The sequence below is a fragment of the Gavialis gangeticus genome, unplaced genomic scaffold (genome assembly GCF_001723915.1).
Source record: "Gavialis gangeticus isolate Ggan-Ray unplaced genomic scaffold, GavGan_comp1, whole genome shotgun sequence".
Taxonomy (NCBI): domain Eukaryota; kingdom Metazoa; phylum Chordata; order Crocodylia; family Gavialidae; genus Gavialis; species Gavialis gangeticus.
The window spans coordinates 40,831,299-40,853,378 of NW_017729025.1; the positions used below are offsets into that span (position 1 = coordinate 40,831,299).

Here is a 22,080-nt window from a genome sequence, read left to right on the forward strand (position 1 = left end):
CATTGTCGGCCCATGTTCATCTTGGAGTCTATAATGACTTTCTTTCCTCTCCTGCAGCAGCTTCTTCTGCAGCGTGTGTATTAAGACACGCCTTCGCTGTGTCTCCCCCCACACTTTGTTTCCCTGCAGGCAAGCCCAGCTTCAGCTTCGAAACTCGAAACATTTCAAAACGTTTCGACTGCCCTCGTTTCGTTTCGAGGCTGCTTCAAAGCCCTTTGTTTCGTTTCAATTCCATTCTTTTGAGCTCAAAACAAGTCAAAATACCGTTGAAACAAAACAGTGAGCAAAATTTTGCACAGCCCTATCGCACAATACTTTTCAAATTCAACAGAGGTTCCAGAATAAACAGAACTAGCACAAAACCCAGCACAGAATCCTAGGCATCAGGGCAAGTGAATATGATTGTCTCAAAGTTCCGGTGAATAATAAGAAGCAAACATTAAGTAACAAGACAATCACTAATGCATGTAGGTCATCAGTAGTTTAAATGCAAATACAAATAAGGAGTATATGGTACATATTTAAACTAAGTTTAACTACCAACATTTGAGCATTTAAATTCTATCTTGAATACAAGTTGTTAATACAACACATTGAAAAGCAATTTCTTTGGAATGAGTTTTCTGGGAAACCTGCAGTACTATAAATCCTGCCTACAGGAGTGTACAGGCATTCCAGCCTGCTACTGCCACATCTTCCCTGTAGGCAAACCAAGGCTAAACGTTCTCAGCCCTTGTCACTGGGTCCATGACAGCTTCAGGGAAGTGCACCTGAAACCTTCACCTGACTGGGGTGACCCTGAACTGGAGAAGGTTGTGGGAGGAACTGCAAATCCTCCACATCCCTGGGTTGAGTCAAGTGGCTGGGAAATCTCTCTAATGCTTGGACAAACCGAGGTCTTCCCTATAGAAGTGGAAGGCTCAGGGGGCAAGTTGCAGCTAATTTTTCCCACTACCTAGGATGAGTCAAGCCACAGGGATATGTCCCTGAGCCTTCCACAGACTACGGTCACTGGTTTGTGGAAGATGCAGGAGAAACATACAGCAGCTCAGTTTGACTTCACAGAAGAGAGATCTTTCTGGTTGAAAGTACTCTTTCTTCCATGAAAGAGCCAGTTCTCTTCCAAGAAAAACAAAAACAACAGCCCCCACCCCCCCCATGGCTATATGCTCTCTTTTTGTGCCAGCAGAAAAGCATTTCTCTCAGTACAAATGTAATGCCTAACCATACCAAATAGTGCTCTTTTACATGTCTCAGAAGACAACTATGGTGAGAACTTTTGCTGAAGTATATATGAAAGTAAAACAAGATTAGCCTGTGCTAGTCCTATTTATAGAAGTTTTTACCTCAGCCAGCTTTGTCAGGTTTGTTTCTTTTATATTCTAAAGAGCAAGAACCCTCCATATCTCCTTCCACAAAAGCCAGGAGTTAAATACCTTGGTACTTAAAAAGATAGCAGTCTGTTTACATGAACGTTCTCTACAGCATTCCTGCCAATGGAGCTATAAAATGTTAACGAGTGAGAAATTTTGCAACATCTAAGTGCACACAAGATGCAACTTTTTATTTTTAAATTGGTGTTACTTTAAGCTGTCTGAGGTTACACAACACTTGCATTAAAAAAAGTAGACACACAAACACTTATTTAAAAACTGCTGCTTTCCCTGCATTATGGACACACTTTCAGCAAACACAATCTGCAAATATACGGTAAGAGTTAAAGTAATGAAGCCAAATGAAAAATGTTTTGCAATCAAATGGATTGTGTAAATGCAATCAAAAATGGCTATGCAAAAATGCTGTCTTATTTGAGTTTGCTCCTTTCTGAGTCATAAGTCCTTCCTATAATGATCAAAGCAAATGATCATAGCTTCCTCCTTATTCACCCCTATCTTTGTGACATAGGAGCATGAGTTAGCATTCTGTTTCATGCATCGGACTTAAAACAGCATTCCAGTTCCAGAACTCTCACTATACCGATGAACTGGAATGATGCAACTTCACTGACAGAACCAAGGTGGAAGGGCCAGCCAAGCCTCTCTCTCTCTCTCACTTACAAACTGGCATTTGATTTGAACCAACTCGGACACAATATGGAATCCCACCATGACAGTGACATTCTTAGATATATTCCAAATTTAACTACCCTTAAATGTTGTATCAAAGTATTTTTTTAATTAAAATTGAACTGTTGTAATAACATACTCCTCATGAGAAGGAATGAAAGATGTCAGGAGGAAAAAGAAAGCTCTAACTTGGATCAGAAACCTAGCTCTCTTTCCCCACAACCTTTCCTCAAGCCTTTCCTCAAAGAATTCAGGTAAAACTGTGGTCTCAATGAAGTCACTGATGAAACTCCCACTATTGCTGAATTAACAAGGGTATATATGTAATTAACCGCTCTAGTCTCACCTTGGAATGACCCCAGAACCCTAAGTCCTCTACACAAGCCAAACTCTCCCCAGGCCCTACATATTGTAGGGTCTTCATTTTCTGCATGTTTGGCTTCATGCTCTGTTCTCAGCTCCCAAGTATGATGTAGGGAAGGCTGAAGTATTTAATGCCTTTTTAACTTCCGTCTTCACAAATAGGGGCAGCTACCAGATGATGAGTGCAGCTGTTGGCAAGGACAGAGAAGGAGACAAACAGGCTGGAATAGTAGAACAGGTTAAGGATTACTTAGGGAAGTCTTCATGTTGGCAGGGCCAGCTGGGAAGCACCCAAGGGTTCTGACAGAACTGGCTGATGTAATTGCAGAATTATAGCTATTCTCTGAGACCTGGTGAAGGTCATGTGAAGTCCCAGATGTTTGGAAAAAGGGTAAATATAGTGTCCATCAGAAAGGAAAGAAAGAAATTACAGACTGGTCAAGATGACCTGAACCCCTAGAAAGATCAAGGACCAAATTTTCAAGGAATCTATTGTGAAGGTGAAAGTGAAGGAGATGATGATGATTAGGAACAGCCAGCACGGATTCACCAAAAGCAAATCATGCCTGACCAACCTGATTTCCTTCTATGATAAGGTGATAGGTTCTTTGAAAGGAGAGAGAACAGTGGATGCAATATAACTTGACTTTAGCAAGGCTTCTGACACGCTCTCACATAACATTCTTACCAACAAGCTAAGGAAATACAGACTAGATGAAAGTACCACAAGGTGGATCCCTGTGTTTAACTAGTAGTTGTTATCAGTGGCTCAATGTCTAGCCGGGAGAAGCTAACAAGTGGGGTTTCCCTGTGGTCTGTTTTGGGTCCAGTATTGTTCAACATCTCCATTAATGATTTACATGATGGGATCAAGCACATGCTTAGCAAATTTGTGGATGACACCAAATTGGATGGAGTTGCAGACTCCCCTGAGGGCAGAACTAGGATCCAAGGTAGAGTGGAGAAATGGTCTACAATCAGTTACATGAGAAGCAACACGGACAAATGCAAAGTCCAGTACTTGGGATGTAATAACTACATGCACAAATACAGACTGGAGAATAAATAACTAGGCTGCAGCACTGCAGAGAAGGACCTGGGGGTTGGAACATAATATGGCACGATATTGATCCCCACCGTCCTTGACAGGATCAAAACCTCTCCCACTTGACCCAACAGAATAAGCCAAAGCAACAATAAATTCCAATCCTGTATAAAGACCTGGGGTAGACAGAAGTGAGATATGTTGCCAGTACATTTTACAGTAGGATAACAGCCAGACTGGAATCTTGGATTTTACTGCAAAGCCTAGAAAGGACTGAAATATCCTTGTGCCCCTCCTCTTCCCCAAAGCTTGACCCCGTCTCCCATCACATACTAACTGTCCTGTTTGTCATCTACCTCTCATCTGATCAGGTACTCATCAGATACTTCTCATCTGGCTTATCACATTCTCCTTACCCCTCTCCATTCCTGAAGTTTCTCATCCTAATTCCAGTTATCTTGTCCCACCACAAAGTTCTAGGCTCCTCCTCCTGGATCCTTATCAGTTTTTCCTCCCCTCCAGTCTAGTTACATCCTTTATATGCATGTCTACAATCCCCGGTCCAACAGTTCCCATCTCAATTCTCTCTCCATGGATTCTTCATATAGTGAGTTCCATCCTCTGCTCTCCCCATCCCCCAGTATCTTGCCCCAATCTCTTTGAGCACCAAGTCCTAGCTTTCTCCCTGCCATATCCATCCCCCCTCCTCCATATTTGCATCCTCATTGTCCTGATTTTCAGTCCCAGTCTCTTTGCCCAGCCATTCATTCTTCCCCCTTTGTAAAAAGTCTCCTCCCCACTCCCAAAGTTCCTTGACTAAGTTTATTCTCCATTAAAAGAAAGACCCATACCAAGAATTGCAGAGGAGATCCTGCCAAGCCCCCTGCTGCAGCGTGCCTGATACAGGCAGAATCCTTATGGAATGAGCACATACAAACAGCAATCTTTCAGTTTTCCTCCCGCTTGGTCAAACCTAACTAGGTTTCCCTAGGGATGGCAAAAGGCAAATCCTTGAAGAAAGGCTACTAGTCTGGCAGATTTTAAGACTTTGTTCCAAGGGATGGGGGTGCTACAGTGTTTCAAACAAAAGGGTAACAGAATTTATTTTTATAACTTGGGCAAAACACTTTCCCCTACTCTAGTTCTCCAAAACAGATAAGCCACTTTCTTGAACATTTCCGAACTATTTAGCCTAGGGGTCATGTTCAGCATGCAAAATATTGGCCTTCCCAACCAGTTCAGGTCTGACAAGTCTAACAAACATGTAAGACAATTGAAAATGGAAGCTGTTAATGGGAAACTTTGGTGAACCTTAATAGATGGTATTACCAACTTCCTGATGACAACTCTTGCAACCTAGCTGCAGCACAGTGGTAATGAGACGAGAATCAACAAGGACAAGTGGGGTTCAATAGCAGGAAACTCCTGTTCAGAAGCTAAGAAGATGGAGATGATGAACAAAAGAAGCACAGCCCCAGAGAAAGAAACAGTATTTCTTGACTCAGAGAAAGAAAATGTAAGCAGTGACTTATTTTTAATACTGAAATTGATCAAAGAAGTCCTGAACTGGATTCTATGAAATTCTGCAAGTTCTTCTTACAAGTTAAATGCTGATTTTGTATGTGGTATACAAAAATCCCCAAAAGATTTGAAAGTAGATTAGTTATTTACTGAGTTTAAAATCCACCCATGCTTATGACCAGCTTGCCTAAATTTGCATTCAACATTATAAGAGAATACAGTAGGAAACTTTAATCATACATAGTTTGAAAATAAATGTAAGTTGATGGCAAAGAAATAGAAAATACTTACTGGAAATAGGAATGCAGCCAAAGTTGTTTCTGTGCTGTTTGCATACTGTAGGGAAGTGAGCCACCAGCTAAAAAATAAAAGAAAAACAGCATTATAAAATTCTAGCTTTTGTCTTTTTGAAAGACATTTTGCAAGTGTCACTAAAACACATTTTAAGTAAATTGTGAGGGCGTAGAAGAATATATTATTTCCATTAGCAGCATAAAATGTCCCTCCAGAAAACAAGGAAAAACTCCTGTGATATTAAGTGGTTTGTCTTGTCAGAATAAAATACTTAAATACCAATCCCCATATTTTATGTAATGCATTTAACACCAGAAAGAGGTAGAAATAAATCAGACTTAATGGTTCACAATTCAATCTTTCCTTTAAAGATACAACTGTGAACTTTTTTCCTTAGTAAGCCAGATAGATCCATGTTATATAATCATGGATGGACACCTATTATTCACTTACATAAGATACAAGAAATAAAGAAAGCTTCAAATCAGTAACTACTATATTTACAAAAAGCGAGTATTTTTATGAAACTGCATATGGCTAAGTTGATCTCTGGTTGAGGTTTTTAATGACCATTTTTCTAAAAACTGATCAGAATGAAGGAAATCCAGAAGAGTACAGCAAGTAGTAATCCATCTTGGGCGTTACAAACCTAAAGGTTAATGAAGTCCCCAAAACCTTTATTCGTATGTGGGCTGCCACTGTCTACTGGAATCAAATTGGACTATTCACCTGAATAAAGGCCATAAGGTCATATACCAACACTCTACTAAATAAAGAATCATGGTATCTGAATAATTTCACACAATTTTATCTTACTGTAACAGACACTAATGACATTTTTCAAATTAGGAGACAAAGCATCAGTTTTACCATGATTTTTATTTATAATACACAGTAAAACAATAATTGATTTTTCTCTCTCCAATACAGTATTAGGTTCATATATTAAAATAAACATTTACAAGAAGCATCATAACTACATCTATACTTGACTCAGTTTACAGTTGTCCAACCACGACTCAGTTCAGAGAAAGGACCTCCAGAAAATGGATAAGAACTCCTTGATCCTGTATAGCCAATCTTGCCAATAACAGAAATAGCCCATATACACTTCAACTTATACCACACAGAAACAGGGACAACTGAGGAAGTCATCTGTGAGTTCATAAAAATAGCTTGAGAGAACCATTTTTGAAACTATTGGCCTTAGTGTATCAGATACAAAACTTTAAGATTACTTTCTTGGCCTATGCCAAACTTTTATACATGCACATTGATTTCAGGAATGGAAATATGAGAAGAATGAACTGACCAACTGTAAATCATGGAATATTAAAGCATCACCTGGGTTCCCACTGCCACTTCCTAGACAAGTATATTATTTTTCATTACATGCAGCATCTACATTGTGGCTGAATGCAAAGTAAGCCTTCTAACAGCTTTGTTGCAAAAATGTAATGAAGAGAAAAACTCTGCATAAACACAAACATCTTCTGGTTTGCAGCCAAAGCTCACGCATCACTAAGTTAGAGCTGTGACCAGGAATAGCGCTTTGATAGTGACCTACAAACTGGACTAAGACTATTTTAATTTTCAGGCCAATACCTGTAAAACTTTCTTGTTCAGAGTCAGGCAATTGCCCTGTTGGGTCAGCACTCCAAAAAAAACAAACCAGGACTCTATGATAACGCTTAGAACACCTACACAAGTAACTTTCAGGTTCATTCAGCAACAGCATCACCAGTCACTGAAACATTTACACACGAGTTCACATGTATCATTGTCACAAAAATTATAAAATACAGAATTATTTTTCCATTAATTTGTTTACCGGGGTATCCTTCCAAACTTTGCCTCACATTGTCCACAGTAGGATAAACCTAAAAAATACAACACAAACAATTATTAACTTAAAACAGTGTTAGAGATGCAATACTACAGCTCTGTTAAAAAAGTGTTGCCAATTTCAGACATCTGATGCTACTATCTTAGGGACAATGAAAATTCTCAGAAATTCTCAATCTGGAATAAACGCAGTTTTCCAAGAAAACTACAGAAAAAGACTTTAGTGCCATATTAAATATTGTGTCTTATCAGAATAAAAAACGTTTCGGTTTCATTAAAACCAAAATAAGACAACATAGAAAATTAGCCATGAAGCAACATACACTGAACATTTATTCTGTTAGTTCTCTTTTACTGCCACTGACTCTCTGAAATTGAAGGTTCAAAGGCATAGGGATTTCAAACATGTTTCAGTTCATACTGCATGCTTCCCTGACTAAAAATTCTATCCTCCCAATATCTAATTTACATGACTTTTTATTTTGTTTGTTTCTAAGGGATTATTTACATGGGGAGGTTGGTGTTCAATAAACTAAGGTATGAACTTACAACGCACTAGCTAATCTGCATTAACTTGTCCACAGAGACAAGATTTTAGGAATTTTTTCCCCCATCTCTGATTTTACTCATTAATAAAGACGACAGACTGGAAGAAGACATTAAGGCTGCTTGCAGACATTAAAAAAACAACGCAAGCAGAAGCGCATTATTTCAACCCAGCTCTGCAGTATCTGTATAGATCAGGCACTTCAGCAGGGCTTTTTAGTGCTTTTAGCTAAAGCTGATTCAATCAGCTATTAGATAAAAGTGCCAAAAAAGCCCCACTAAAGTGCCTGGTCTATACAGATGTTGGGTGAACTGGGTTCAGCTAAGGCACTGCCTCTTCTGGCCAGGTGGTGGACTCAGCATGGGGGCAAGCCAAGTTCAAAATAAAGTGCCACTTTAAAAAAAAAAAAAAACCTCTGCAAGCAGCCATAGTTATTTTCTCTCTTCAGGAGCTGTCCCCCAGCAGTCTCTTCAGCAGGTAGTGATAGCTAGTGGAGATGACTTTTTTTCTAACTAGCTGGAACTAGATATTTGGGTTAGGATCTCTATTTTTCTCTTTTAGAATTATTTCACAATTCTGTCTTTTTTGGCAAGGTCACTTGGTTTCAAAAAAGTTATTGCTGCTGGCAACTCAAGCAAGTTTTATAACATAACTTGGCTGATGCTTGCCCCCTGCTGATAACTCTTAATTAGCTTACAACTATCATACCTACATACCACACCACACTTTCCCTACCCTAGCAAAAAAAAATATATATATATAGGTTTTAAGAAAACAAAACTATGTAGATAGTTTAAATGCTAATTGCATAGCAATTATCTCTATTTAATAAGAGAAGAAAAAAAAACTTATGAATTGGAAAAAGATCTTAGGTCCTCATATAAACTGTGTACCTAGAGAATTACCCATTTCTAAAATACAGTTTCCACTGGCATGAGATGCTGTAGTCCTTTTCCAACAACATTATGTAACATGCTTTATGAGAAGTTAAGAATAACTTTCTGTTCTTATCTTCTGATAGCCGCCAACTTCTCATGTTTGCCATAAAAGCCATTGGAGAATCATAAGCTGAGATCGGTAAATGAACCAATTCCAATGTTGGGGGGGTTTAATTAAAAAAACATACAAAATTATAAAGCTAATGTTAAAATAACTGGAGGAGAAAAAAAATTCTTCCACTTTGGCAATGTCAAGTGGAAAATCTTGGCTAACTTTTTCCAGAAGTCATGGCAAACTGATGACAATAATGAAACTTGACTACCATCCTACTCTGAACGTTGAAAATAAACAAATGAGCAAACAAAAAGCCAGTGGGTAAACATACTCTATCACCATCTAAAAACCATACCAAATGGACTGGAATGTCTTGTCTCGCTAGAGTCTTCGTTCTGTTGCCTAAAGCAACTAGGCTCTCCTGAAATTCCGAACACAGCCATTTGGACTGGTCAGCTCCCATAGATCCAATACTTGAAAACTGTCCTATTACAGGCCAAGATTCTTGGGCTGGCACTGGTGATGCATGATCTTTCAAAAGCTATTTGGGAAAAATTAAAACACTTTGTAAGACTCCAATATGCCAAGCTACTTAAAATTTTGACCAAGTTCACTATCTAAGTTCCTCTATAATACTCTATATTAGACAATCTATTTGCCATTAGTGAAAAGGAAGAATTAATCACTTTGATTAACACATTCAGCTTTTGCAAACTATTGCTTCTTTTTCATGGGAAGCAAGACAAGCTCAAAATCTGCACATTACACAGTTTTCCTTAAAAAAAGGTACAACCTATGGTAGATCTGAAGGGAAGGTAATTCATATGGAAAAGCATTAGAATTTCTGTACCAAGACAAATAAAATTGGGCAGCAGGCAAAAATTACCACTTGCCATACAAAGAGATAGCATGTGCACCTTCTTAATTTTGAACATGTGTACATTTACCAACAGACCTTCTTGCACTTTTGAATAAATTTAGGAGGAAGCTTAATAATTAGAGTAGCTTAAAGTAATTCATAATTTAAAGACCTTATATGATGTTTTAAAAATATGATTTAATAAATTATTTACAAAGGGATTTAGAAACATTGATCAGTCCCTATCAGTTATAATACAAGTCAATATTTGAAATTAACTAAGGTTTGCTTACTCTGTCCCATTATATTTGCTAACCTCCATTTTTAAATCTCAAACAAATTATACATGCTCAACCTTAATGTTTTCTCCTGGTCTTTGACAAATGAGATAAACAAAAGCCAGTCTAATAGGAACTACTGCAACAATTTGCATTTTACTTTCAGTAATCCAGTTTACATCATTTATCTTCCACTAAAATGGCTTCTGATCTGTCATCTCTGGAAAACAGTCTTAGCTCCCAAAGGCAATACCAAAGCAGTGAACTGTGCACTCTGTACTTTATCTGACCTCTTATATGCAGGTAAGTGAACGGCAAATCAGAAGCCATTTTAGTGAAAGAGAAAAGTTTATCTGGGGAGCAGATTACTGATATCCAGGATACAGGGCAGAGGAATTGGTTCAAATGAAATATTAATCTTGCCAAGAAAGACACCATTCCTGAATGTAACACTCAAGTGTACATTGGAATAAAGGCATTAAATAGTTTATAGTAACATTAAAGGTCACAGAGGGCAGCAGAAAATACCTTCCCCTCCTCCCCCACAAAAGCTGCTTATAATAAAAAAGGAAAAAAATAAGAGAAAAAGTGGTAATAAAAATTCTAGTACCTTTCTAAGCCTAAAGTGGCCCCATTTTTCTTTTTGAGAGCCTTGGTATCTTCCTGGGGTTGATCCAATCAGATATACTCTGTATAACAGATAATATTCTCATATAATAAACAAAAGAGTTTAGGATTTGAATTTTACTGGCCAAATAAGCAGATAAAAGTGAGGCAGGGGGACAAAATAATATATCAAGAAAGAGAATTACTAGGATTGTATTATGAACAGAGAGTAGAAATATGGTACTTTTTAGGCTAAAATATCACCTTCCATTTCATATTTGAATCTTAAAATCATGATGATTAGTAAAGACAGGAACATAACAGTTTCTGCAACAGTGAAGTTGGCAAATTTACCTTGTAGAGATCAACAATGAGTTCAATTTAAAGTTATTTTATCAACATGGTATGAGATATGTGCTGCCAAAAGTATACATAAATACAAACAATATTAACATGATTAACAATATAAAACAGGAAGGTTCGATCTTAAATCAATATTATCTTCTATTGTATATTTCTTATTCACTGTTTGACTGCCATATGCCATTAGGCTATTTTTATCATTACCTTTTTTCTTTCTTCCAAAGTTAGAGGTTTGTTCCTTGTCTTCTTTAGAAAGCAATCTTGTTACCACTACTACTACAAATCCCTTTCCTACATATTTCTATTTCATGTAATGAAGCAGACAAGGTTTCTCTCTCTCCTGTAAGGCTGTTCTCACTACCTCCAACACAGTTTACATTATCTTCCAGCTTCTATGACATTGTAAAAATTAGTTATTGTCTATTTTACATTTCAAGTAAACTTTTACAACTAGTTTTAGGGTCCAATGACTTGAGATTACCATTTAAAAAAAATACATAATACATTACTTGGCAATGCTGATCTGCATCCTAGATTAAATTTTCCAGTTCTTTAAAAAAAAAAAAAAAAAAGTAATACTTTAAATAAAATCTCCAAAGCTTTGTATAACCTACATGAAAACAAGAACCTACTGTTCTAACTAAAATATCTTAGTAATTGGGGTGCACTGATAAAGATGTTTTTGGCCGATACCAATGGCTGATTATTAACCAGCCATATAGGCCAACGCTGATCCAATAGTCGATATGCAGCCCATCAGCTTGGAGAGCAGCTCCCAGCTGGTATATCTGTTGGGGGCGAGGGGGAACAGGAGGCTGTTATGGGAGGCAGATTGAGGCCCCTACTGGTGAGAAAGAGAGTGGGGCAGCGGCAGCAGGCACTGCCCAACCAGGATGGTGAATGTGACCCTGCGGCAGGGTGCAGGGTAGAGACACAAGCGGTTCAACCAGGGGACAGGGGTGGGGGGAGGGTGGATCCTTACCACTGTGCACACGCTTGGAGGAGGCATGGGAGGCAAGTGCCCTCCCAGGTTTGTGGACAGGGCAAGGGCGGGCTGCCTGCTGCAAGCTCAAGGCCAAGGGCTGTACCGGCCTCTTCCCAGAGGTGGGGGGCTGGGCTAGGACTGCGCTCGGGGCAGGGTGGGCAGCATCAGCACTGGGATAGGGGGCTATGGGGTAGTTACAGGAAATTTCTGGGGTGGCTGTAGCCACCTCTCTCAATGTCACCACCTGCGCCAAGTGCAGCCCCCCTGCTAAAGAGGCCAGCACGGCCCCTGGCCCCAAGCCCACAGCCATCTTCCCCCCATACACAAATCTGGGGGGCACATGCCCACATGCCTCCCCTAGGGGTGTGCACAGTGGAGGGGAGCCGCCCCTCCTCCCCATGGGCCCTGGACAAGCTGCCTGCAGCTCTGCCCCACTCCTGAAGGGATAGCATTAACTGTCCTGGCTAGGCAGCGCCTACCCCTGCCCTACTCCTTCCCTCACCCTGCGGGCATAATCTACCCCCACCCCACACCCCTTCCCACCACAGAATTACCGGCCAGACACTGATTGCCAAGCTGCCGAGCTGCATTCCTGGCCGTGTGCATGCTGCAACTGTGCACGCTGCAACTGTGCACATACATGTAGCATTTATCAGTGACATTACTTGCTACACCAGCCAAAAAAAGCTGATTGCCAATAATGTTAATTTTCCTTTTATCGGTGCCAGTCCAATATGGAATGATATATCGGTTTACCTCTATTAGTTATAAAATATGTAGCTGGTATTATTATGTTTTGCACAAAATTCCAATGCAACAATTTTTGTTAGTGTCCATTAGGGCTGCGCAAAGTTTCAGTCCCTGATTTGATTCAGTAGAGATTCAGCCCAATTCGGTGGCTGAATCTCCAAATCCAAATCGAAACAGAGGACCCTTTAATCTCTCCGAATCAAATTGGGACCCTCCAAATCGATTCAGAGAGATTTGTCAATTCAGACAGAGATAGCTTGAAATGTTTTTTTCTACATACCTCTAGGTAGCAGGAGGCTCACGAGCGCTGCGATGCTGGGGTGTATGGAGCATCCCACAGAAGCACAGGTGGCTCCCCAGCGTGCCCAGCAGCAGACCCAGAAGTGGACCAGAAGCACTTCCGGTTCCCCTGGGAGCACTCCCATGCGACCCGGCTCAGTGACTGGTGCCTCCTGGGTCTGGTGGGGGGCACCCAGGACCTTCCATGGCTAATCTGGTACTTCCAGTCCACTTCTGGGTTCACCACCAAGCACATGGATGGCCTCCCTGCACTCCTGTGGGATGCTCCATCCATCCCAGCATCGCAGCAATCACAAGCCACACCCGCTACCTCAAGGTATGTAGAAAAAGCTTTTAAAGCTGTGTCTACGTCCGAATTGCTGATTCTCCGAATCAGCATTGACTCTTCAGATTTGGAAGAATCAACAAGTCGAATGCTGTCCCTGATTCAGGACCAATCTGAATCGAATAGGGCCCACTTCGCACACCCCTAGTGTCCATAGCTTTTTCTAAAGTAACTCTATTTGACTAAAAAGGTGAAAGTCTGCAGCAGTCAGACAAATTGTGCTTATTTACATCAGCAGAGAATTCAGCCCTATACATATATATGTGCTGTAATGTGTAAATTGGAAGTTTTATTTCACACGAGGTAAATTTTACCAGAATATATTACACAATTCTTAATTACAAAATAAATGGAAAAATGCTGAGTCATTCTTCAAATCAGAAACTATACTATGGCTCATCAGCTCCTATGCTACTTACTCATTAGCAATTCGCTTCAGGTAGAAACAGGCTATTCTGCCTATTAAAACCAACATTTCAATACTAGTTACTTCTATGATTTGAATGGGAGATGGAGATAATCCCTTTTATTCGAGTTATGCATGCCATTTATGCATATGCCTAATTTAAAGGCACTTGTGTCTAAACATTTTGGATTAAGAATGCCATGAGCCAGGATGAACAAAAAAACCGCGTGAGTTAGTAAATCCTAACAGCACAGAAATGCTGAACTTCTGGAGAAAGCATGAAGGTACAGACATTAAAGGTATACATACTTTGTCTCTGAAAGATCGTGTTCCTGGATTATATCCACCCACTCTTTGAGAGATGGAGAATTGTAAGATACCAAGTAGTTTATTAAGTCAGACTTAAAATTGGTTACAGATTCACCGGAAGAACCAGGAGTTCCTGAAGGTAGCCTTGGATATAGAGGACTTAACCATATTCTGAAAAATAGAAATGGAACATACTTTTGAGTCACCATTATTATTCAATTACTGAAAGAAAAGCGGACCAAGGGCTCCATGCAGAACCTGGGACAGAAATAGTTTGGATCTGAGATGGTTCTGGTTATTTATCCATAATAAAATGAACAGCTACAATAAACTTTGCAAACATGCAGTCATCTCAGCTCATATTTCAGATAATCGTAAAAGCTAATATTTTTTATGGAGTCTGAAGAACAAGGTTTATTACTTGGTCAAAATGAAGCAACAAAAATATTATTGATTATAAACTTCTTGGAATACTACCCGTCTCTCAGAGCAGGGACCATGCAGCAATTTGTCCACTTAGAGCAAAACACAGGACCCGAGTTCCAGTTTTTAAATTCAATTCTTATAACGAGGATTTTCACTATAAACAGAAAATAACACGCAGTAAAGTATTATCTATCTGCCAGTTTGAGAAGTGACAGGCAGTGCAATGAACCAGGACTGAAATGTCTTGAAGTCCAAAGGCAGGGAGGCTTAAGTCAAGGACTGCCACTCGTGGCACTCTTCTTTTACCATTTTGATATCAGTAATGTCTAAAACTTGACCTCTCGATATTTTCCCTTTTTAAAAAGTCTTCTTGACATGGTTAGTAGTCCTCTTCAGTCCTGTCTCTTCCCTACTGCTGCAATCTTTTAGCAGTTCTAACTCTGATGCTTTCCCAGTGTACTTCTCACCCTCCACTTCCTTCCCTTTCTAGTTCCCTATACCTCTTGCTCTCTTGCCCTGCTTCATATCAAGTTCAACTACAAATCTATTTCATATCAAGCTCAGCTGCTTCTGTCATAAAAAAAATGACAATTAACAGCCAGACTTTATTTTACCAAGTTACTAAAAGCAGCCAAAAGGAGGAGGAGGACCTTTAAACTAGGTGCACAGAGGAATAGAGACAAAAGCCTACAGCTAAGTAAAGAGCCAGATGACACAGATAAAAGCAATGTATGATGGAAGTAGTATGGGAAGTATTAACCAGGTTATAAGATGGAAACAAGCCAATCAATTAGTCATTTAAGATGTGTATATATTAATGCAAGTAGTATGGGTAATATGCCAACAAAACTGAAATCCTACTACAGATATGGAATTATGATGTAACTGGAAAAACAAGATGGCAAGGGAATTCATGATCAAAACTGTTCAGGAAGGACAGGTTGTGGGGGAAGGAACCGGTGTTGCCTTGTACATTAAAAAACACATACTTTTGGTATCTCAAAACAAATGTAGGAAGGAAACCTGTTCCAAGTTTCTGGGTTACAGCAAAAAGAGAAAATAGCAAGAGTGATGTTACGGCAGGTATCTACTACAGACCACCAAAAGAGGAAGATGACAACAACAACAAAAATTACTAGGTATTTTTGAACTAACCAACCAAAACATCCAAACCACAGAACATGGTTCGTGTGCTGAACTTTAGTTACCATGAGATCTCAACAAAGGGAAATACAGCAGTGCACAGAGACAGTTTTTGGTAAAGATGGTGGAGAAACTAACTAGGAGGGAGAGGAAGAGCTCTTCTTGCTTTGCTACTACTAATAGGGAAGAACTGAAGGTAGAAACGTGGGCAACAGCATTCATGATCCTATGGAAAGGACAGAAGGTAGGAGAGCAGCACAATAAAAACACAAACAAAACACTAGACTTGAGATTAACAGAATCAGGCAACTGGTGGGGCGGGATCCCATGGGAGACATGCCTAAAGCAAGATATAGTCCAGGGCAGCTGGTTGTGCTTTAGAGAGACGTTATTTAAGCAACAAGTACAGGCTACCCCAATTTGAAGAAAGGATAGGAAGCAAAGGAGGAGACTAGCTTGGCTGACAGCTGACAAGGGACAGAAGAGGCAACAAAGAAGCCTTCTGTGTGTCAGAAGTAAGAGGAACACTTAAGGAAGGAAGTGTAGGTCCCTTACTGAAATAGGAGGGGAATCTAATGACAGAGAAAGCTGAAATGTTTACTGCCTTTTTTTTTTTTTTTGTCTTTGCAGAAGATATTAACTATTAGATAACAAGCGCTCTTAATAGCAAGGACAGGGGAAGAGATAAACAGCCTAGAATAGGGAAAGATCAAGTTAGAGATCACTTAGATCGGTGGTTCTCAACCTTTTTTGTACCATTTGTAAGCATCAATGGCCAGTCCTCCCCAGTGCCCCTCAATTCTGACCTGCTGCCCCCCACCTCTAGACCCCAGCATGTGGGACAGGGGGAGCCCCAAACAGCCCCTCGCAGGCTGGAATTCTGCCAGCCTGCAAGAGAAAGCCCATATTCCCACACTTTCTCCTTTAAAGGGAAATCTGTTTTTTAAAGTTTGTTGATCCATTTTTCAAGCTGGTTTGCAACCCTTTCTTATATTTTTGTTATCCACTTATGGGTCATGACCCACAGGTTGAAAAAATGCTGACTTGGATTATATAATACTTTGAGAACTCATCTAGCCCTATCTTTCTGTGACCTGACACCACCTGCATACACAGTTTTTCATGGACTCAACGTAGTCACTTTACTTATATGTTACGTTCCTTTCCCCCAGCTTTTTTCAAGGCTTATGGGATGGGAAAGGGGTAACCATTTTAAGTTATATGGGACAGACAGTCTTTCTAAATGTTCATCTAATATAACAGGGCCCCAAATCCTGATCAGGCACTACTATAATATAAAGAATACATTAAATTCTTAAAGAAAAAGGAAATGATAAATGCCTTGTACCAACTGTTTAATCCTGCAGTACAGGGCCATTCCAGTTTCCTAGTGGCAGTTAAAAGAAAGTCAAAAGTAAAATATTATGTTGTAGAATTGAACGGGCATTGACATTGCAAACACGGGATATGCCTTTCAAATTCAGAAACAATATAATAGCTACATTACACAATAAACAGACAGCATATTACCCATAGTGAAACAAGAGCTAAATTACATTTGAGTGAAGATGGCTTTATTGTGTTTAAAGTCTGCTAGTTACTTCACACACACAAAGTTGTTCCTTTCTTAGCAAGGCTGTCTTCCAAAGTGTAATTTTTTCTTTAGGGAAAGAGATTAGCAGTGTTATTTATAGCTGATTCCCCATCCTACCAATAAACAAAATAGAATGAGGCAACCACTTGTTTCTGTAAGAACAAAACAGGCTTGGGTCTTGTTTTCCCCCAGTGACAAATGGTAAACTAACTTCAGTATTTTATCTCCATTCTGGATAGACTGACATGAATCATAATGACGTTTCAATCCACCATGGAGATAGCCCTTCCAATCTCACATTACTGTAGCTATAGTAACCAGAGCTTGAGAAGCTAAAGATGATTCTAAAAAGATATCTATTGCCTCCAATAACCCAGAATTCTTCAATCTTTGAATGAGCCATTGTATTGGGGATCAGGTATGTTGAGGCAATTAGATATCAAAGTTTTCACATGCTGTGAGAGACATGAAGTTCTGATAACTAAAACGTTTTTCTTTAATAATTGACAAGTAAGGTAAATTGTCAGAAACCCCAAAACATCAGTTTCATGCCTGCTCAGCTCTCTGTAAAATCCAACTGGCAGAAAAAGACCAAACAGCTGAGAGCATTAAAAATCAGATATTTAAAAAAGAGAGAAATATTTTAAAATAATAAGTTATTAGTTATCTTCCTGCTATCTCTCAAGTACTAATAGGATTTTCCTTCAGTGAGGTAGACAGCTAAAACCTTGGGGTGCCTACTGGTAATGAAAACTGAATATCCAATAAAAAGAGCAGTTTTTTAAACCTATTTTTAAAAATGGTTTACCTCTTTCTTAGTCTGCTGTGGAGAGCTGACAAAGAGGAACCGAGGGTTAAAAAAACAAAGCATTATAATGGCAACTCTCCCTTTCCTTCCACTATCTTTCACATATGTGATGAGTTTGTTAGGACTTCTTAAGTCAGGGGCCCCATGTACTGGATTCAGTTCATGGGGCTGGTCCAGGTGCACAATGGCCATTGTGTGCCAGTTGCACATGTGCAACAGCTCCAGTCACACACATCAAATGCAGCCTGGTATGAGGCAGGTGCTGTATGTGGCGCCTATGCCAGACCAGCCCTGCATACTGGATCTGGCACGTAGTTCCAGTCTATGGGCCTAATTTGGACTGGCCCCAGATTTAACACACAAACGCCATGTGTAGAACATGTCCCAGACTGACCCTATGCCACATGCAACCTGTGCCAGACTGGCTCCACATACTACATGTGGCATGTGGGGCTGGGGTCAATGCATGTTGAATGCACTTGGCAGCACTGTGGATCAGATGATATGGCTCTACAAGCTAGAACTGGCCCACAGGCTGCATCTTTGTCCCTCCTGCCTTAAGCTATTAAAAAGGGTACAGTGAAGTAGTCTCCTAGGACAGGGGTGGCCAACCTGCAGCACATGCCACAAGTGGCAGACCAGGGAGAGGACAAGCAGCACCACAACAGATAAGGCAGGAAGTGGAAAACCAAGCAGCAGACTGGGGAGGGAGTGCAGAGCAGGAAGCAGAAATCAATGCAGCAGATTGGGCATGGGGGTATGGGGAAGGGAAAGGGAGATCAGATTGGCACTCAGGGAGGATGTTGAGCCTATTTGTTGGCTCCAGCTGATCTAGACAGGTTCACCCCCACTGATTCATAGTTACTGAAGTAGAAATAATACACAGGGCCTTCTTAAATCCTTCCTCCCTGGAAGAATTTCTGTTATTAAAATCAATGCTCAATTCATCTCCTAGGACAGTGGGGGCCAGCCTTTCAGGCAGTTGTGCCACAAAGTAGATCCCACATGCTCCCCAAGTACCATTCTGATCTCCTTCCCTTGCCCGATCTGTTGCTTTGCTTTCTGATCCCTGCCTTATCTGCCACTGTGTTCCCTGTTCCCTCCTCCATCTGCCACATGCCACACACAGAAGCTACCCATGTGTCGCAGGGCACTAAGGTGCCTGCTCCTAGAAGAGCGGAAGCTGCCTGGGGAGAGCCCACAGAGACAGACAGAAGCCCAGGTGCAGGATACCAGGGCAACTGGCTAGAGAGCAAATTAGTCTGCAGCTGTACTTGGACAGCTGACCAGAAGGGGCAGGGCCATGGGCCCATATAAAACCCAGGCTAGAACTAGAGGAGGCAGTTCACTGCCAGCAGCCAAGCAGGAAGGAGCACTCCTAGAAGGAGCTATGGGAAGAGGCCTGAGGACTAGTCTAGCTTCTGGTAATACCAGGGGCAAAGTTGATTCTTATAAAGGGATGGAGCACACTTGGAACTTGTGTTATGTTCTAGCTCAGGGGCATATGTTTTGTTTGCTGTTTCATACCAACCGGTGGTTTGGGTGAGGCTATTGGGGAAGGAGGAGGCCTCATGGGGGGGGGAGGGGGCACTGTAGTGTGGGGGACCCCGGCACCAGAGAGGGCATGGTATTTGGGGTGCACAGACCCCGGCACCAGAGAGGGCGCAGAAACAGAGGCAGGGCTGTAGAGAGCCCAGTGCCAAGGGGCGCAGAGACAGGGCTGCGGGACAGCCCAGTGAGGACAAGGGGCCAAGCTGTGGCAAGGCCTGGGAGAAACAATGGCAATACCACCTGCAAGGCTAGGGGCATGGTAAAGGGGTGGTTTGGAGCCATGCATATAACCCATAAGGCTGGGGTGCCCCGAAACCTCTTTTTTGAAACAGGATCCACGAGGGATCTGGGGACCCATGGGGTTCAGGGAAGTCCATCAGGACCATGTCCAACTGGACATGAAGGCAGCCTCCCTATATTTACATCAAGATGTGGCGGACGAGAAAAGAGGGTGCCCATCGGGCCAAACTGGCACAGTCGAAGGACCCTAGGCTATCTCAGCCATCCTTGGAGACCCCATCCCGTGACACCATGTCACTTGAGACACGTATATCATGGATTGGCCAGTCATGGCGTATAGTAGGGGGAGATTTATTATATATACACTTATTATTACATAATTCTAGCTGAGCACTTCAGGGAAACAGCCATCTTCTGCCCTAATTTGTACAGCACATACCACAATACTGCTAATTAAAAAAAAACAATCAAACCAAAACCAGTTACAACCAAGAATATCTCTGTTTTGCTACATTTCCTACATTTAAGGTTCAAAGAAAGTAAGTAAACCCACAATGATGAATATCCTAGGCAGCCAATTTTCTGAAATATCCACTATAGCATTGACAGTCGTGTCATTAAGTGCATTTCTACTGTCCCACAAAGGTTAGGGCTTTCTCCACTAGCTTTCAAGCTGGAAAATATGATCACACACTTGCTAGTCTGCACACAGAAAGCAAACTTAACAACTCCCTGAATGCAATGCACTAAGGCAGGTCACTGCACAGTACTAGGAACAGAAGCATAAGAACTATCATGGTGTAAGATGTAAAGCCAGGCATCTCCAATCTGTTCCAAATGGGGACTTTTACCTGAAGAAACTAAGATCAAAGTTTGTTTTCATGCATCTTAGGCAGAAGACATACATTAGTGAGACTTTCAAAGGCATCAAGAAGGCACCTAACCTACTGAAAAAGAAAAACCCAGCTGGTGCCTCTTGGCATCTTTAGATTCCTAGACCGGTTTGAAAAACTGGCTCTAAAAACAGATGGAATTCCAGAGCTTCAGCAATTGAAGAATGGGATCCTAAGAAAAAAGAACTCTTATTTATTAAAATAAACATTTGAGAAAAACCACAATTGTTAAAATGCAATGCTAGTGTAAAAAAACAGCCCTTAAAACAACATATTATGATGGTCTAGGGTCACAGTGTACAAATATGAACATACAGTAAGCCAAAATTTTCCAGTGTCACATCTAGGCACTAAAATCATTTCTGCAATTTTCAAAAGGGTGCTGGAACTGCATTTCTCACAAAAATGGGAGACATGCAAGTTCTGTGCCTGTGAAAAATACTTTATTCAGTCAGATACCTAATTATGGATGGAGGTGTTTAGCTTTAGGCACCCACATTTTATAATTTTGGCCTACTGCATACATGTAAGCAGACAAAATCTGCAGACCACTGTAAACATATCAAATCTGATCTGGAAATGACCAACTGGGGTATCAGTCGACTCTACTGAGGTATGAAATCAACCTGTGATTTTTATGTTCTTGTGCACTAATGCAGGAATCTTGTAAGTTCAATACAGTTGTACAGATGCAAGTGAGGACATGATCCATTTGTTTGATTAGAATGCAGCTAACAAAGTTGGCAGTCACAAGAAAAAATAAATACTTGTCAGTCACAAAAAAATATATATAAGTTTTGATGTAGCACTTCCTAGCCAACACAGTTAAAACAAGTAGGAGAAAACTAGAGGTGCACTGATACTTTGGTCCCATATGGATCAGCACCGATATGAGGACAATTGAGAATATTGGTAATCAGCATTTTTTGTCTGATGTGGCCAATAAATGTCCTGCGCATGCAGGCAGCCAGGAGCACAGCCCGGCAGCACGGAGGGTGGCAGGGTCTAGCTGGTAAGTCTGTTGTCGTGGAAGGGGCAACAGGGGAGAAAGGGGGATGGCGCTGGGGTAGGCACTGCCCAGCTGGGGCAATGCAGGACACAGGATGGAGCTGAGGCTCATCCTGGGGGTGTGGTGGCTCCTGCCACTCTGCACACGCCGGGAGGGCATGGTGGGGAGTGTGCCCCTGCATCTGCGTACTGGGCAGGGTGGGCTGCCACTGTGGGCTGGAGCCAGGGCTGCACCAGGCTCTTTCTGGCAGGGGCTGAGCCAGGCTGTGGGTAGGCAGCAGCGGCGCTTGGAGGAGTGGTTTCGTGGGCTGCAGCCACCCCAAAATTCACTATAGCCCCTGCTCCCAGAGCCGCCATCGCCTGCCCCGAGTGCAGCCCCAGCCCGCAGAGGTAGCCCACCCGCCCCCCATGCCCTCCTGGCTCGCATGCAGCAGTGGAAGCCACTGCTCCTCCCTCCAACCCCTACCCCTGGACAAGCTGCGGCTCTATCCCATGCCCTGCCCCATTCCAGCTGGGCAGGGCCTTCCCCTGCCCCACTCCCTCCCACACCACAGCGGCCTCA

At 41.4% G+C, this 22,080-nt stretch overlaps 1 protein-coding gene across 4 annotated transcripts in view; it reads right to left on the minus strand.

Moving 5' to 3' along the window:
- TDP1 (tyrosyl-DNA phosphodiesterase 1) overlaps positions 1 to 22,080 on the minus strand; it is a 201,683-nt gene that overhangs the window by 153,830 nt on the left and 25,773 nt on the right. For all 4 annotated transcript variants that reach the window (XM_019518667.1, XM_019518670.1, XM_019518668.1 and 1 more), the window contains 5 exons: positions 13,856 to 14,026; positions 10,422 to 10,500; positions 9,030 to 9,215; positions 7,121 to 7,169; positions 5,287 to 5,353 (listed from right to left, as the gene is read on the minus strand). In XM_019518667.1, coding sequence (XP_019374212.1) covers positions 5,287 to 5,353; positions 7,121 to 7,169; positions 9,030 to 9,215; positions 10,422 to 10,500; positions 13,856 to 14,026 — 552 coding nt within the window. The remainder of the gene's footprint in view (positions 1 to 5,286; positions 5,354 to 7,120; positions 7,170 to 9,029; positions 9,216 to 10,421; positions 10,501 to 13,855; positions 14,027 to 22,080) is intronic.